This window comes from Petaurus breviceps, unplaced genomic scaffold (assembly GCF_028583685.1).
Source record: "Petaurus breviceps papuanus isolate PSGF00001 unplaced genomic scaffold, PetGlider_PUasm1.0 178, whole genome shotgun sequence".
In the NCBI taxonomy this organism is placed as follows: Eukaryota; Metazoa; Chordata; class Mammalia; order Diprotodontia; family Petauridae; genus Petaurus; species Petaurus breviceps.
The window spans coordinates 22329330-22343627 of NW_027185777.1; the positions used below are offsets into that span (position 1 = coordinate 22329330).

The 14298-nt window shown below is 41.4% G+C and overlaps 2 protein-coding genes across 28 annotated transcripts in view; one reads left to right on the forward strand and one right to left on the reverse strand.

The window, feature by feature from the left end:
* The window catches only part of SVIL (supervillin), a 267203-nt gene extending 264559 nt beyond the window's left edge, over positions 1-2644 (forward strand). For all 27 annotated transcript variants that reach the window (XM_069086415.1, XM_069086412.1, XM_069086418.1 and 24 more), the window contains 2 exons: positions 357-512; positions 1656-2644. In XM_069086415.1, the coding sequence (XP_068942516.1) occupies positions 357-512; positions 1656-1742 (243 nt within the window). In that variant the 3' untranslated portion in view covers positions 1743-2644. The remainder of the gene's footprint in view (positions 1-356; positions 513-1655) is intronic.
* A 9992-nt stretch (positions 2645-12636) lies between these two features.
* Positions 12637-13047, reverse strand: LOC138159836 (large ribosomal subunit protein eL21-like). Its single transcript, XM_069086124.1, has one exon. It carries the CDS (start codon positions 13045-13047, stop codon positions 12637-12639), a length of 411 nt encoding a protein of 136 aa, XP_068942225.1.
* Positions 13048-14298: the final 1251 nt, after the last annotated feature.

The following is a 14298-nucleotide window of genomic DNA, read 5'->3' on the forward strand; positions in this document are numbered from 1 at the left end:
ATATATATATATATATATATATATATATATATATATATAATGCACACACACGTATTTATGCATGTATATATGTATGTGTATACACACATACACATATGTGTGTGTGTGTTTAACCTAGCTGAAATCAGAACTGTACCACACTGTCTTTCCTGGAATTCCTAGTTTTCCTCCATTCCAAAATTGGATGACTGATGTGAGATCTCAGGATCACTGAGAGAAAGGAGCTGATATGGGCATTTGGTGTCCCCTTTGCCCAGAGGGCAGTCCCTAGGGTAGCTTTTATTTTAAGCTTTGGTTCTTGGTTCTTCCTTTGTCTTAACTCGGAAACATTTTCTTCATTCCCCCTTCCTTTCCAGGATGCAGAAGTTTCTAATCAGATAATCCTTGTGGAAGATGTGCTAGCCAAGCTTTGTAAAACCATTTATCCACTGGCTGACCTCTTAGCCAGGCCCCTCCCTGAAGGAGTTGATCCTCTGAAGCTTGAAATTTACCTTACTGATGAAGACTTTGAAGTAAGTGATTTCGGGGCTAGGTAGGCTAGATTGAGTCAATCAGCAAGCATTTGTTAAGTATATACTGAGTGCCAGTAGGCAGCTTGTGGCACCATGATGCAGAGAGCACAGGGCCCAGAGACAGGAAGACTCATCTTTTTGAGTTCAAATCCATTCTCAAACACTCACTATCTGTGTGACCCTGGACAAGTCACTTCACCCTGTTTGCCTAAGTTTCCTCATCTCTAAAATGAGCTGGAGAAGGAAACGGCAAACCACTGCAGGGTCTTTGCCAAGAAAACCCTAAATGGGGTCATGAAGAGTTAGACCCAACTGGAAAATGACTAAACAACAACAGCAAAGTACCAGCTACAGAGCTTGGCTCTGGAGATACACAGACAAAAGTGAAATGACCTCTGCTTTCAGTGAGCTTGATGGAAGAGAGAACATAGACATACACAGAGATGCCGAGTAGTTGGGGGATGGGAGGGCCTCATGAGCGAATCTTTAAGAAAACCAAGGATTCCAGGAAGTAGAGCGGTGGGGAGAGAGGAGCATTCCCAGCATTGGAAGCATAGAAGTTTGGGATGGAACATCCCGAATGAAGAATAATAAAAAGGCTCGTTTTACTGGTCCAGTGCATGTGCAGAGGGGAGTCATGGACAATAAGGCAGAAAAGGCTGTCGGCTATGTTTTGAAATTTTAAATGCCAAACACAGGCATTTGTATTTGATGCCAAAGGTAACAGGGAGCCATCAAAGTTTATTAAGGAGGATGGAGAAGTGGTCAGAATTGCTTTAAGAAAATCACTTTGTCAGCTTTGTGATTGATGGACTGGAGAGAAAGGAAGCTTGGGAAAGAGAGAGAGGAAGAGAACTTATCCAAGTAGCAGTTTTTTTACAATAATAGTCCAGGCAAGTTAGTGACAGACTGAATTAGGGTTGTTATCTCTGTGAATGAAGAGAAGGTGACCAATTGGAGAGAAGTTGTAGAGGTAGATTTGACAAGTTTTGACAACTTATTGGATCCATGGTCCCAGGAAGAATGAAACTTTGAGGGTGATGCTGAGGTTGCAAACCTAGATGACAAGAGCAAATGGCCTTCTTTGGGACCGGGCAATGTTTTCTTACTCTGAGTTGGATTTTTTGTTTTTCCTTCTTTCAGGTTGCACTAGACATGACCAGAGAAGAATATAGCATGTTGCCATCTTGGAAACAGGTGAACCTTAAGAAAGCAAAAGGGCTTTTCTAAGCATCCCTGCTGCCAGTGGAAGATGAGGCCAGAGAAATCTCTGTTGTCACTTTCAATACCATTGGACCAGGAAGATGGACATCTCTTTGGACTGGTCTTCAAATTTTTAAAAGTCAAAGTAGAATCAATTTGAAGTTATTAGATATTGCCTGAGCTGGAGTTGTGTAATTTTGTAAATGTGTAAGAGAATTCTCTGGAAACTTCCTCCCCTCTTCCTCAGAGGGTACTTCCTGTTCGTAAACTTGGCTCTCCCGTGCACTTGGGAGCAGTAGCCCTTCATAGCTGCTGCCAAGCCCTCCCCGGGCTCCCTCCAGCCTTCGCCTACTCATTTTTGAAGACGCTCTCTTTGTAAAGTGTTATTTTGTTAGCTTGTGGATTATTAAAAAAAAATTATATTTATATAAACACCATATAGTTCAAGTATGTATTTAACAAAGCAATATGTATTCACTTTAAAAGAAATTTTTTGGTGTCAAAACAATACCAAGAAGTAGATGGAGTTGCTTCTCCTGAATTATCTATACCACCAGTATATGTATCTTATACACGTTCTGAAACGTTTCCTTTGGCAATGGGCAAGGAGCTGTTCTAAGGACCGCTGCCGGGGCTAAAAGGAACAAAACCTTTGTACTTATGGCTGGGGACTCTTGAGAAACTCTGTGACCTTCATACCTTAACATCCAAAAACAAACAACAAATGTATAGTGCCTTGTTTTGTGTACAGTTTATATACAGAAAAGTTTGGGTCTGCCTTTTTGAAGATGGTTTGGAACAGTACCTACAATTTTACTTTACAATGATAGAAGTTAAAAAAAACATCTCAATTTATAATACTTGTAAACACGACTTTTTGTGATATAAGATTCCAAAGTAAGAGCTTCAGAATAAAACTTTGGCAATGAGTTGTTTGGTCTTTGTTTCATTCCAAGCATGTATTCTTCTGAAATGTCCTTCCTTGTGTTTAAGTGCCCTATTGTACCAACATCCCATGGTTAACAATTAGAGCTTCCCTTTGCCTTTGGGCACCTGGCACAGAACAACATAGTGAGTGGGGAGAGAGAGATTTTACCATGAAATTTTCTGAGAACATGCTGGGATGGCTATACTGGCTCATCAGGTTAGCTGATTTAACACCAGCTCTTATATTCTAGGTGTTACGTAGGCACCCAAAGCATTAGCACAGGCCCCCCTTGTATTTTTCCACACTGGGAGTGTCCAACCTATGTGCGAATATAGCCAGGTTGTGTCCTTTTTGCCTCACTACACAGAGACTGAAACAATCATTATCTCAAGACCAGACAGTTCCATTGGGTTTCATCACTTGCCAGTTGTGTCGCCATGAGAACAGGGTCATCTCCGAGCCTTGGTTTCCTCCTCATCAAAATGGGGGAAACAATACTTTCCTTGTCCACAGGGACATTATATAGGTAAAAATAAAATAGATGTAAATGTATCACAAATATATGCATAGTGATAATAATATGGAATTTTAAACAGGAGAGAGGACAGGAAACTTTTAGATTAGGACGTCCTCCACACGGAGATGATGACTGAAGCTAGGACTGTGTTTGAGCTCTTCAAGGAAATGAATGTGAAAAAGAGCAGAAGGTCAAGGACTTGGGGGCCCAGAGCTAAAAGTGTGAAGAGAAGGCATCAGAGAAGGATGAAGAGAAAAGAACCAAGAAAGTTTGAATGTCAAATATTCCCTCTTTCTCTTTCGTTGTTCCTCTGTCTTTCCATTTTCTTCTTTCCTTTTTACCCTTCCCTTCTTTCCTTTCTCCCTCTTCTTTCTCTTCTTCCCCTCATCTTTTCTTCCTTTTTTCCTTTCTATCCTTCCTTTTCTTTCTGCCTTCCTCCTTCCTGACATCCTCGCATTCCTTCATTCCATTTCTGCCTTCCCTCTTTTTCATACCATCAAATTGCTTCCCAAAACTTCTCTTCATACATAGCACAAAAGGAATCACAGATTCCAAAATAGTGAGATTTGACTTTTGGGGAAAATTAGAAATACTGGTAACTATTAATACTGTTAGCATACTGTTAATACTGTCAGAAATACTGGTGTTAGACTAGCTTATTAGACTGGTTTCTGTCTAAGCAGTCTGTAAAGGATGTAAGCAGGCATTCTGACTGTGCAGCTTATTTTTCTATTCTCCAGTGATATGCATCCTTTCCTTAGTTGCTATTTACTACTCTGTACTGCTGTGAAAGGTCCCAGCCACCCACAAAGCATATCACTTGCTGAATTCGGCAAATCCTGAAAACTTAGCCAATTACAGTGCGTCAGCCTCCAAGTCACCTCCTTGTCTCAGTCCAGAGTCATCCCCAGAACAACTGCATTTGGAGAACACTTTGATCAACTAACATCAAGTCACTGGTATGTCTTGGGCCTGTTATTTTGGAACTGAAAACTCTTCCTTCAAAGATAAAAGGAGCGATGGACATTTGGGGATTGGCATCTCCATTAAAGTTGCTGAGTGCTGTCCTTCTGGAGATCAGATTTTGTATGTATTCTAAGCATTTGACTTTATAAAATAACTTCTGGGGTGGGGAGTAGAATTCTTTTTACTCTGTCCTCTCACATGCAACATAAAAATGGGAAAGTTCTTGTCTCCCTGGAGAGGGTCTTTAGACACTAGGTGATTCCAAATCCCTCAGGTCCCCACGGCCAGCTTAAGGTGCTATTTTTTTCCCTGTTCCTCAAGTTACCTCTATTACTCTCCATCTCATTCCCTTATCATCCCTCAGCCCCATTCTTCACAAACACCAGAACAGAAATCCCAGACACCAAGACTATTTTGGGTACATGATTTTAATATGAGAATATCTCCTGTTTTAGGAATTAATTGTAAGCTCCCTGAGTACAGGGACTGTCTTTTGTCTTTTTTTGTACCCCCAGTTCTTAGCATAGTGCCTGACACAGAAGAGGTACTTAATGCATGTTTATTGATTAAATTATTACCACATCCAACCAAATCCAAAGCCCCTACCAGGATAGTCTAATTTTTTTTTTTAATTATTTATTTTTAGTTTTCAACATTCACTTTCATAAGATTTTAAGTTCCAAATTTTTTCCCCATCTCTCCCCTCCCCCCACCCGAAGACGGCATGTAATTTGACATAGGCTCTATGTATACATTCGTATTGAACCTATTTTCACATTAATCATGTTGTAAGGAAGAATTAGAACCAATAAGAAAAATCTCAAGGAAGAAGAAACAAAAGCAAAAAAGAAAGCAAATAATTTGCTTCAATCTGCATTCAGACTCCATAGTTCTTTTTCTGGATGTGGATAGCATTTTCCATCATGAGTCCTCTGGAGTTATCTTGGAACCTTGCATTGCTGAGAAGAACCAAGTCTGTCAAAGGTTGTCATTGCACATTGTGGCTGTTACTGTATACAATGTTCTCCTGGTGCTGCTCACCTCATTCAGCATCAGTTCATTCAAATCTTTCCAGGTTTTTCTGAAGTCTACCTGCTCATCAGTAGTACTCCATTCTATTCATATTCCACAGCTTGTTCAGCCATTCCTACAATGATGGGCACGCCCCTCAATTTCCAATTCTTTGCCACCACAAAAAGAGCTACTATAAATATTTTTGTACATCAAGGTTCTTTTCCCTTTTTAATGATCTCTTTGGAATACAGACCTAGTAGTAGTAGTATTGCTGAGTCAAAGGGTATGCACATTTTTATAGCCATTTGGGCATACTTCCAAATTGCTCTCCAGCATGGTTGGATCATTTCACAACTCCATCAGCAAAGCATTAATGTCATGATGGCCTAATTTGAGGAGACCTGACTAGCTAAGCCATTTCCACACTCCAAGTTCCACACTCCAACTCCTCAAGTTGAATGGACAATATTGCAACTCAGTTTGCCTACCTGGAAGCTTCAGCTTTCCATTAATTCTAGCAATTTCCTGGTTTATCCTTTCTAATCTGTCTTGACTATAGTCACATCCACATTGGATAAGTATAAAATTGGTAGAGGCTTCTTTTCAAAAAGATGTCTGGCTTTTCCAATCTACAGGGTTGAGAAGAAGTCACCTTCTTCTCTTGTGCATTGGAAGGAATACATTGATTTCCAAATACCTGGGCTTCCCTCCTTAGTAGATGACCACAGTATTGTTCATAAATGTCCCCCCCATTTAGTGCCTAGTCTCCAAAACTCCAGATTACCAAAAGGGCCTATGCCATAAAGCAAATAAACTTCAATGTGGGAAAAATTGAGGCACTGATGCACTGTTGGTGAGTTGGGAACTGTTCTATCCATTCTGGAGAACAATTTGGAACTATACTCAAAGTGCTATATAACTGTACATACCTTTTGATCCAGCAATACCACTACTAAGTCTATAGCCTAAAGAGATTTTTTTTAAGTGGAGGATGGGGAAGAAAGGACCTATTTGTACAAAAATATTTATAGCAACCCTTTATGGTGGCAAAGAATTGGAAATTGAGGAGATACCCATCAATTGGGAAATGGCTGAACAGGTTGTAGTATATGAATGTAATGGAATACTATTGCGCTATAAGAAATGATGAGCAGGCACATTTCAGAAAAACCTGGAAAGACTTACATGAATTGATGCAAAGTGAAGTGAGCAGAACCAGTAGAACATTGTATATACTAACAGCAACATTATGTGATGATCATCTATGATTGACTTAGCTCTTCTCAGCAATATAGTGATCTAAGACAATTCCAAAGGACCCATGATGAAAAATACTACCCCTCTCCAGAAAAAGAACTGATGGCATCTGAATGCAGATCTAAGCATACTATTTTTTACTTTCTGTATTTTTTCTTGTTTTTTTTTTTCCTTTAGGGTCTATATCAAAACCTATATCAATTTTTTTACTGTTTTAGGGAGGGGGGAGGTGAGAGGAGGGAGAAAATTTAGAATGCAAATTTTTTTTAAATGAATGATAAAAATTGTCTCTATGTGTAACTGGGGAAATATTTTTTTAAAAAACCCTGTTCTTCAAATCATACTCTATTAAAAGAGGAATCATGAACAGTGGTCTCAGTGAGTGAGCACTGAGCTGCAAAGAGTTGGTACTCAAATTCAATTTAACATCCAGTAACTAGGCACCAATTTGAATTGCAGCAGGAGATTCCCAGACCCTTCAGCCCACCAGGTGAGTAGGCTGTCTTAGGCTTCTCAGGTGACATACAAATACTCACTCCAACAGCCCAATCCCTGCCTAGAGAGCTAGCTTGGCATTCCTATCTTTTGCATATCACAAGCCCCTTCTGGTGAGACGGATGGCTTCTGCCAGCTGACTGAATCTCCCCAGACCCTGGTGTGGCATCTAAACAAATAGCTGTGAGGGAGGCAACGGCGGCTTCCTCCCGGCTCCCTTCTCATCCTAGCCCTGCCAGTTGTCACAATTTCCTACTTGGGTGAAAAGGAAAATTGGAACTTGAATCTGCTCTCCCTTTGGAGATTGTTTTGCTCTCTGTGTCTCTTCTTTTGGTGAAGCTTTACAGATTTTCTGACCTCTCTTGTCTGAGGTTAGCCCATCAGTGAGGCTGGCTGGCCTGTAGCCGTGTGGCTGTCCCTGAGCTGGGAGCAGACTTAGTCGGCTGTATCATTAGTTGTGTGTAAAAAGCCTGTAACATCCTGTGTTCACTAATTGGACAGCCAGAATATGGGTTATGGTGACTTTGTTCTCTCTGTAGCAAAGGGAAGGGAGTCTGGGAAGGGAGCTGACAATGAAGTCATGGGCCAGAAGAGCACTTGTCTGCAAAACTTGGGCAAGGGAGAACAAGTGTCAAGTCAAATAAGGTAACTTGGGTGAGAAATTCAAATGGAGAACTTGTGGGAAGTGTCCATTTACATCAACTTATTTACAGATATTTATATTTAAATACATATTTATAGATATGTATAGCTATAGATACTACATATCTTTTATCTATATAGAGATACATGCACAAATGTGACTGTACATATCTATGTATATATAGTATACATACATTTATATTTAGGGACTACAACTATTAAATATGTGTATATTATATATGTATATATGTATGTGTATATATCTATGTATTTTGTTGTTTAATCATTTCAGTCATGTCTGACTCTTCATGACTCCCATTTTGGGGTTTTCTTGGCAAAGACATTAGAGTGGTTTGCCATTTCCTTTTCCAGCTCATTTTACAGATGAGGGATCTGAGGCAGAGTTAAGTGACTTGCCCAGGGTCACACAGCCAGTAAGTGTCTGTATATTATATGGGCATATATATTATATGTATTACACACACATAGTAAGCTACTCAGAGGAAAGGTGATGGCTCTGGGGGGGAGACAAGAACTAGGAAAGGTGTCTTACAGAAGGAGGATTTATAACTGAGCCTTGAGGTGAACAGGGAGAGCATTTATGGCATGAGGGAAAAGGTTGAGTCAGGGTGTGATGGAGTGACATATGTGACAAACAACAAGAAAGTCAGCATTGCTAAATTGTAAATATATGGAGGAGAGGAAGCTTCAGAAGACTGGAGACGCGGGAAGGGGCTAGACTGTGAAGGACTTAAATGCCAAGCTGCATTCTAGGTAGGGTGCTGCCGAAGGGGACTCAGCCAGTTAGCCCAAGTTCCATCTTTATCCCTGTTTGCTCTACCTACAATGAGTCTCTTTTTGTTATGCCCACGGTTGACTTGATCTTGAGTTCAAGGTCTTCTCAGCAGCAAACCTCCTATCTCGTGCTTGCTTCTGGGGTATGCACTCCTTCCATCACCTGGTACACCAAGGACTCACCTGCTGCATGGACCAGCTCCAGTGTGTGCCACCACCACCTCCCTGGTATGAGACAGAGCCCCAGCACAGCCTGCTGAATCCTGGGGCACACAAGCAGTGGCCTTCCCAAGTGACTAAAGGGTGAGACAAGGCCCTGGGAAATCCAACATGCCCCTCCCTGGTCCCAGCTTTACTAACTGAGAGTTTGGGCGCCTTTGGTCCAATGGGTCATTCCCCGTCAGATTGGTTTTTTGGAGGAGAAGAGAGCTGTGATTCTGTTTTTCTGGCTTAGCTCCAGGAGAGGTGATTAAATCCTGCCGCAGTCTTTCACAGAAGGCTGTGCCTTACTTCTTACCTTAAGCTGAGAAGTACTGCTCCAATAGCTGAATCACCGTTAATACTTCATCCCAGAGGCCTCTGCAATGCAGTAAGAGATGCAGCAACAATTTGGCCGACCAGGTAAAACTGGCAAAGGGTTTGTGCATGACTACAGATCATCCCCTTCCTGGAAGCTCCCTTCACCCCTCCCATCCTTTGCTTTCCTTAATTGACCCTCCCTTCCCACCAGCTAGGCCATCTCCAAAATGGAAGGGACGCCTATTTCATAACTTCAGGTTTAATTAGTTGCCTGTAAAGCTCTCTGCAGATGAAAAGTGTGCAATTCTATTTAGCCAACAGCTAATCAGCTACATTTGGGACTGATTCATAATCTCCTATTGAGCTATTGAATAACCAATCAGGAGGAGTAAATCAATGGCATGTATCATCACGCAGGCACAGATTTTCCCAGATTACATAGCCATGATTATGGAATGACGATTTTAAAACTTTCCACATATCGCCCAAGACTGAGGGATCTCACCAAGGCCCCGAATCCAATTTCAAGCACCCAGACGTCATCTGTCCCCTGTATATCCTACCCCCTCTTAGGAATTTATTGGGCACCTCAAAGGCCCAGCTGGGCAGCCGTGTCTGGTGGAAAAAAGAAGCAGTGCCAGTGTGAGTGGCATGGGACCTTGGCACCATGCCTCTGATTCACTCTTCCAACTTTGAGGTTATTTTATCGCCTGCACTGTACCCTAGTCTCCCCACTTCCCTGCCTGACCAATGTCTGGCCCCTCCTCAGCCCTCAGGGATGTCGTGAAGAGAGATGAGGTCATGTCTGCGAGGCAGCCCTGGGCTCTTCTCAGGTGTAGGGTGCCACACAAACACAGGCTTTAAGGTCATTTCAAGACATTTCCAGCAAGTCAGAAGTGGGGCCAGCAACCGCACCTGGGATGGTTGTCTCCCAGTTCCAAGATGAAAGTCCTAAGTCTTATATGCTGTGACAACAGTCTGCCCCTGACTAGTGACAGAGACTTGCTAAGTCAGGGACACACCTGTGCCCTTGCTTACTTCTGTCAGTCAGTTAGTCAACAAGCATTTAAGTGTCTTCATGATCTGACCCCTTCCAACCTTTCCAGTCCTTCTCAGATCCATAGAGCTGTACTTCCTGTAGTTCATCCACAAGATTCCATCCCCCATCCCCCTGGAATGGCCTCCCTTCTCACTATGCTAACAAAGAATAATACCAAAGTTAGCTAGTATTATTTTTATTGCTCTGGCCTGAAACTTCTTAGAATTTCTGGTTTTCTTCAAGACTCAGCCCAAGTTTGGGGGGAGGGGTTTGTCTTTTTTTTTTTTTGAGAGGGGAGGGCAGGGCAATTGGGGTTAAGTGACTTGCCCAAGATCACACAGCTAGTAAATGTTAAGTGTCTGAGGAAGAATTTGAACTCAGGTCCTCCTGACTCCAGGGCTGGTGCTCTATTCACTGCACAACCCAGCCCAAATTTTACTTTCTACTTGAAGCCTTTCTAATCCCTAGCTGCTGGTGCCTTTCTCCTTAGATCACCTTGTTTCAATATAGTCTGCATATACTTATATATTCCTGTTGCTTCTCCCAGGATCATTTAACTCCTGTATTTGTATCACCAGTATCTCATGCAATGCTTGGCACATTGTTGTTCAGTTGTTTAGTTGTGTCTGACTTTTCATGACCCCGTAGATCGTGGCACACCAGTGCTGTCCATGGGGTTTTCCTGGCAATGATCCTGCAGTGGTTTGCCATTTCCTTCTCCAGCGAATTGAGGCAAATGGAGGTGAGGTGAGTTGGCTGTCTTAGTTAGACAGCTAGTAAGTGTCTGAGATTGGATTTGAACTCAGATCTTCCTGACTATAGGTCCAGTGCTCCATCCATTGAGCCACCTAGATGTCTGGAACATAGGAAGTACTTCAATCAATCAATCAGCCGATGACAAGTAATTATTAGGTACCAAACGTTGTATGAAATGCTGGGAGTAGAGATATGAAAAGTGAACTAGCCTCTGCCCTCAAAGGACTTGCATTCTACTGAGAGTATGCAGTGTTCTACACAGCTCAGATGACTTGGAAATGCATTGCTTGTGTGACCCTAGACAAGTCACTTAACCCTGTTTGCCTCCGTTTCCTCATCTATAAAATGAGCTGGAGAGGGAAATGGCAAACCACTCCAATATCTTTGCTAAGAAAACCCCAAATGGGGTCACAAAGAGTCAGATATCACTGAAAACAACTGAACAAAATGATACAGAGGTAAGGGCACTGGTCTTGGAGCTAGCAAATAAGGGTTCAAGTCCTGGCTTTGATATTTACCCCCCTGTAACCCTGAGCAAATTACTTAACTTCTGTGGGACTCTGTTTCCTTATTTGTAAAAGCTGGAGAGTAATGCTTATAGGCACTCCCCATCTCAAGGAACATTGTGAGGAAAGTGCTTTGTAAACCTTAAAGTGTTACATAAATATTAGCAAATGTGGAGGAAAAACCCTATTATGTTATACTAACATAAAGTACTGGTCTAGTTAGTCTATAAATTGAGTTAAACAGACATAGCTTTTGTCCACTAGGAGATTATGACCAAAGGCCTATAATGTCATTCTGAGATTTCTAGGGTAGACCACAAACAAAGAAGCAGTGAAATGATACACACATAAGGTTTACATCACCCTTCTATTCAGTTGCCTTTACCCTAAACATGTCTAGGTATTTTTACATCCCTTACTACCTCTCCCACCATTATTATCCCCATTTTACAACTGAAGAAACTTGTGCAGAGCCACCCAGCTAGGAAGTGTCTGAGGTCAGATTTGAACCTGGGTCTTCCTGACTCTAGGTCCAGTGTTCTGTGCACCGCCTAACTGCACAAAGCCTCATGGATGAGTCATAAGACTACCATCCACAACCCCAATTATTTCAACAAGTATTAATTGATGGAACTGTGCCCAAAGGGCAACCAAACTGTGCATATCCTTTGATCCAGCAATACCACTACTAGGTCTGTATCCCAAAGGGGTAGGTGGGATGGGAAAGACCTATTTGTACAGAAATATTTATTGCAACTCTTTTGTGGTGGCAAAGAATTGGAAATTGAGGGGATGACCATCAATTGGGAAATGACTGAACAGGTTGTGATATGTGAATATAATGGAATACTATTATGCTATGAGAAATTATGATATGATTCAGATTTCAGAAAAACCTGGAAAGATTTTCATGGACTGATACAAAGTGAAGTGATCAGTACCAGAAGAACATTATATAAATAGCAACATTGTATAATGATCAGCTATGAATGACTTCACTATTCTCCACAAGACAAAGATTCAAAATAATTCCAAAGGACTCATGATGAAAAATGCTTTTCACATCCAGAGAAAGAAATAATGGGATCCAAATGCAGATTGAAGCATGCTATTTTCACTTTTGTTATCTTTTTCATGGTTCTTTTCTTCTGGTCTGTTTCTTCCTTCACAACATGACTAATATGGAAATGTTTTACATGATTGCACATACATATATAAGCTATATCAAATTGCTTATGGTTTTAGGGAATGGGGGATGAGGAAAATGAAGGGAGAAAATTTGGAGCTCAAAACTTTTTAAAATGAATGTTAAAATTTAATTAGAAAATGTAATTAGAAAAAATACTATTTTTAAGAAATCAGTATTAATTATTTGTTATATGTCCAGTGCTAGGGTTGGTGCTGGGTAGAATAATAAGGAAGTGTGAGACATAGTCTATGTCTTTTTTTTTTAATCCAAGTTTTTTTATTGTTCTTTTTTCAGTCACTTATGCCATGAATTCATCGGGGATTGGTTCCAACAGCTCGGGTTCCTTGCTATTGGTTCTCACAAAGTGTGCTTCTCTGGGTGGGGCAGGTTGGCATTTCAGTTGAACCCAAGTGCCTTTTTCTTTGGCTTTCTTCTTCTTCTGATTATTTTCCTTCAGAAAGCTATCTCTGCTCTTAGAATGCTTAATATGCTCAATACGCACAGTAATTCTTTTGGCTAGAATCTTGCCCTTAACCTGTTTGTTTACAACAATGCCTACAGCATGCTGAGTAACATTAGAGACCCATCCAGTCTTGCCACGGTAACATTTGTGGGGCATTCCTTGCTGAACTTTGCCCATACCCTTGATATCTAAAATATTACCTTTCTTGTATATTCGCATATGGATAGACAAAGGGACAACCACCATGTGTTCGAAAGGGCCTAGAAAGCATGTATCATGTCACTCTCCTTTTTCCTTTTGTGTTCATCATACTGGCAACTCATTGGAATATGGTGGAGCTGGTGGAAACCATAGTCCATGTCTTTTAAGAAGTTTATAGTCTAGGGGCAGGTAGGTGGCTCAGTGGATAGAGCATCAACCCTGGAGTTAGGAGGACCCAAGTTTAAATCTAGCCTCAGACACTAGCTGGGTGACCCTAGGCAAGTTGCCTAATTCCTGTTGCCTCAAAACACACACACACACACACACACACACACACACACACACACACAAACCAACAAAGCAGGGCGGCAGTAGAGAAAACACTCGGGTGCCAATTAAGTGGCAAGATAGGACAGTATGTGATTAAATACCAAATCAGTGTGGCCAATAACAACACAATTTAGAAAAATAAGACAGAGAAAACAAACCAACTGTCCCACAATTAGACAACTAAAGCAAACTATTGTAGAGTGACACAATACTTTTAATCCATTTAAAATGGCAAGTTCACAGAGCAATGAAACACGACCATCTGATGTTTGAGCCCAGGGAGCACACTGTTCATTGGGAGGTACTTCCTTTTCCCAGGAGACTGTGTACCTGGATACAGGGTGATTGTGTTAGGAGCCTAGGACTCTCATTGTGAAGAGGGAAACTGCCGAGAAGCAGTCTCATGAAAACAGCTTTCGTGACAACCCATACCGGATGCTGGCGGCTGATTGCTTGCTATTAAAAATAAACTAAGGAGCTGAGAGACAGATAATATCTTGATATGACAGAGATAACTAATAGCCAGAGGGTCAGGAACCACCGGAGACATATTGCTTGGCTGCACAATAAACTCAAAAAGTAAGCCTTTCTGGGGAATGGGTCCCCAGAGTTTCCCTTGTATTCCTCAGTGAGGAGATTGGAATCTGCTGGCTCTGTGTGGAAGGTGTTGATTCTATCTTTGCTAATTGTTTTAATCCTAATCAGGTGTCTTACTTTTAAATGTTCCTTCTTACTACAGTCTGCTACAGTCTGGAGTTCGGATTACTCTGAGGTTTCCAACTGAATCCCACAAATATTTTTAAAGAACATAAAATGCGGAAGGCTTTGGTGTTAGGTACTGGGGGTACAAAAAAGGACAACCCCCCAACACACACCTCCATCCTCAAGAAGCTAATTTTCTGCTGGGGGATAAAGAGAAAGAAATATGAGGAGCAAGAAAATACCAGCAACTGTGAGAAAGGTGAA

Excerpts from the sequence above, each read along its gene's own strand:
- LOC138159836 (XM_069086124.1), bottom strand. The coding sequence starts at position 13,047 with ATGGTGGTTGTCCCTTTGTCTATCCATATGCGAATATACAAGAAAGGT.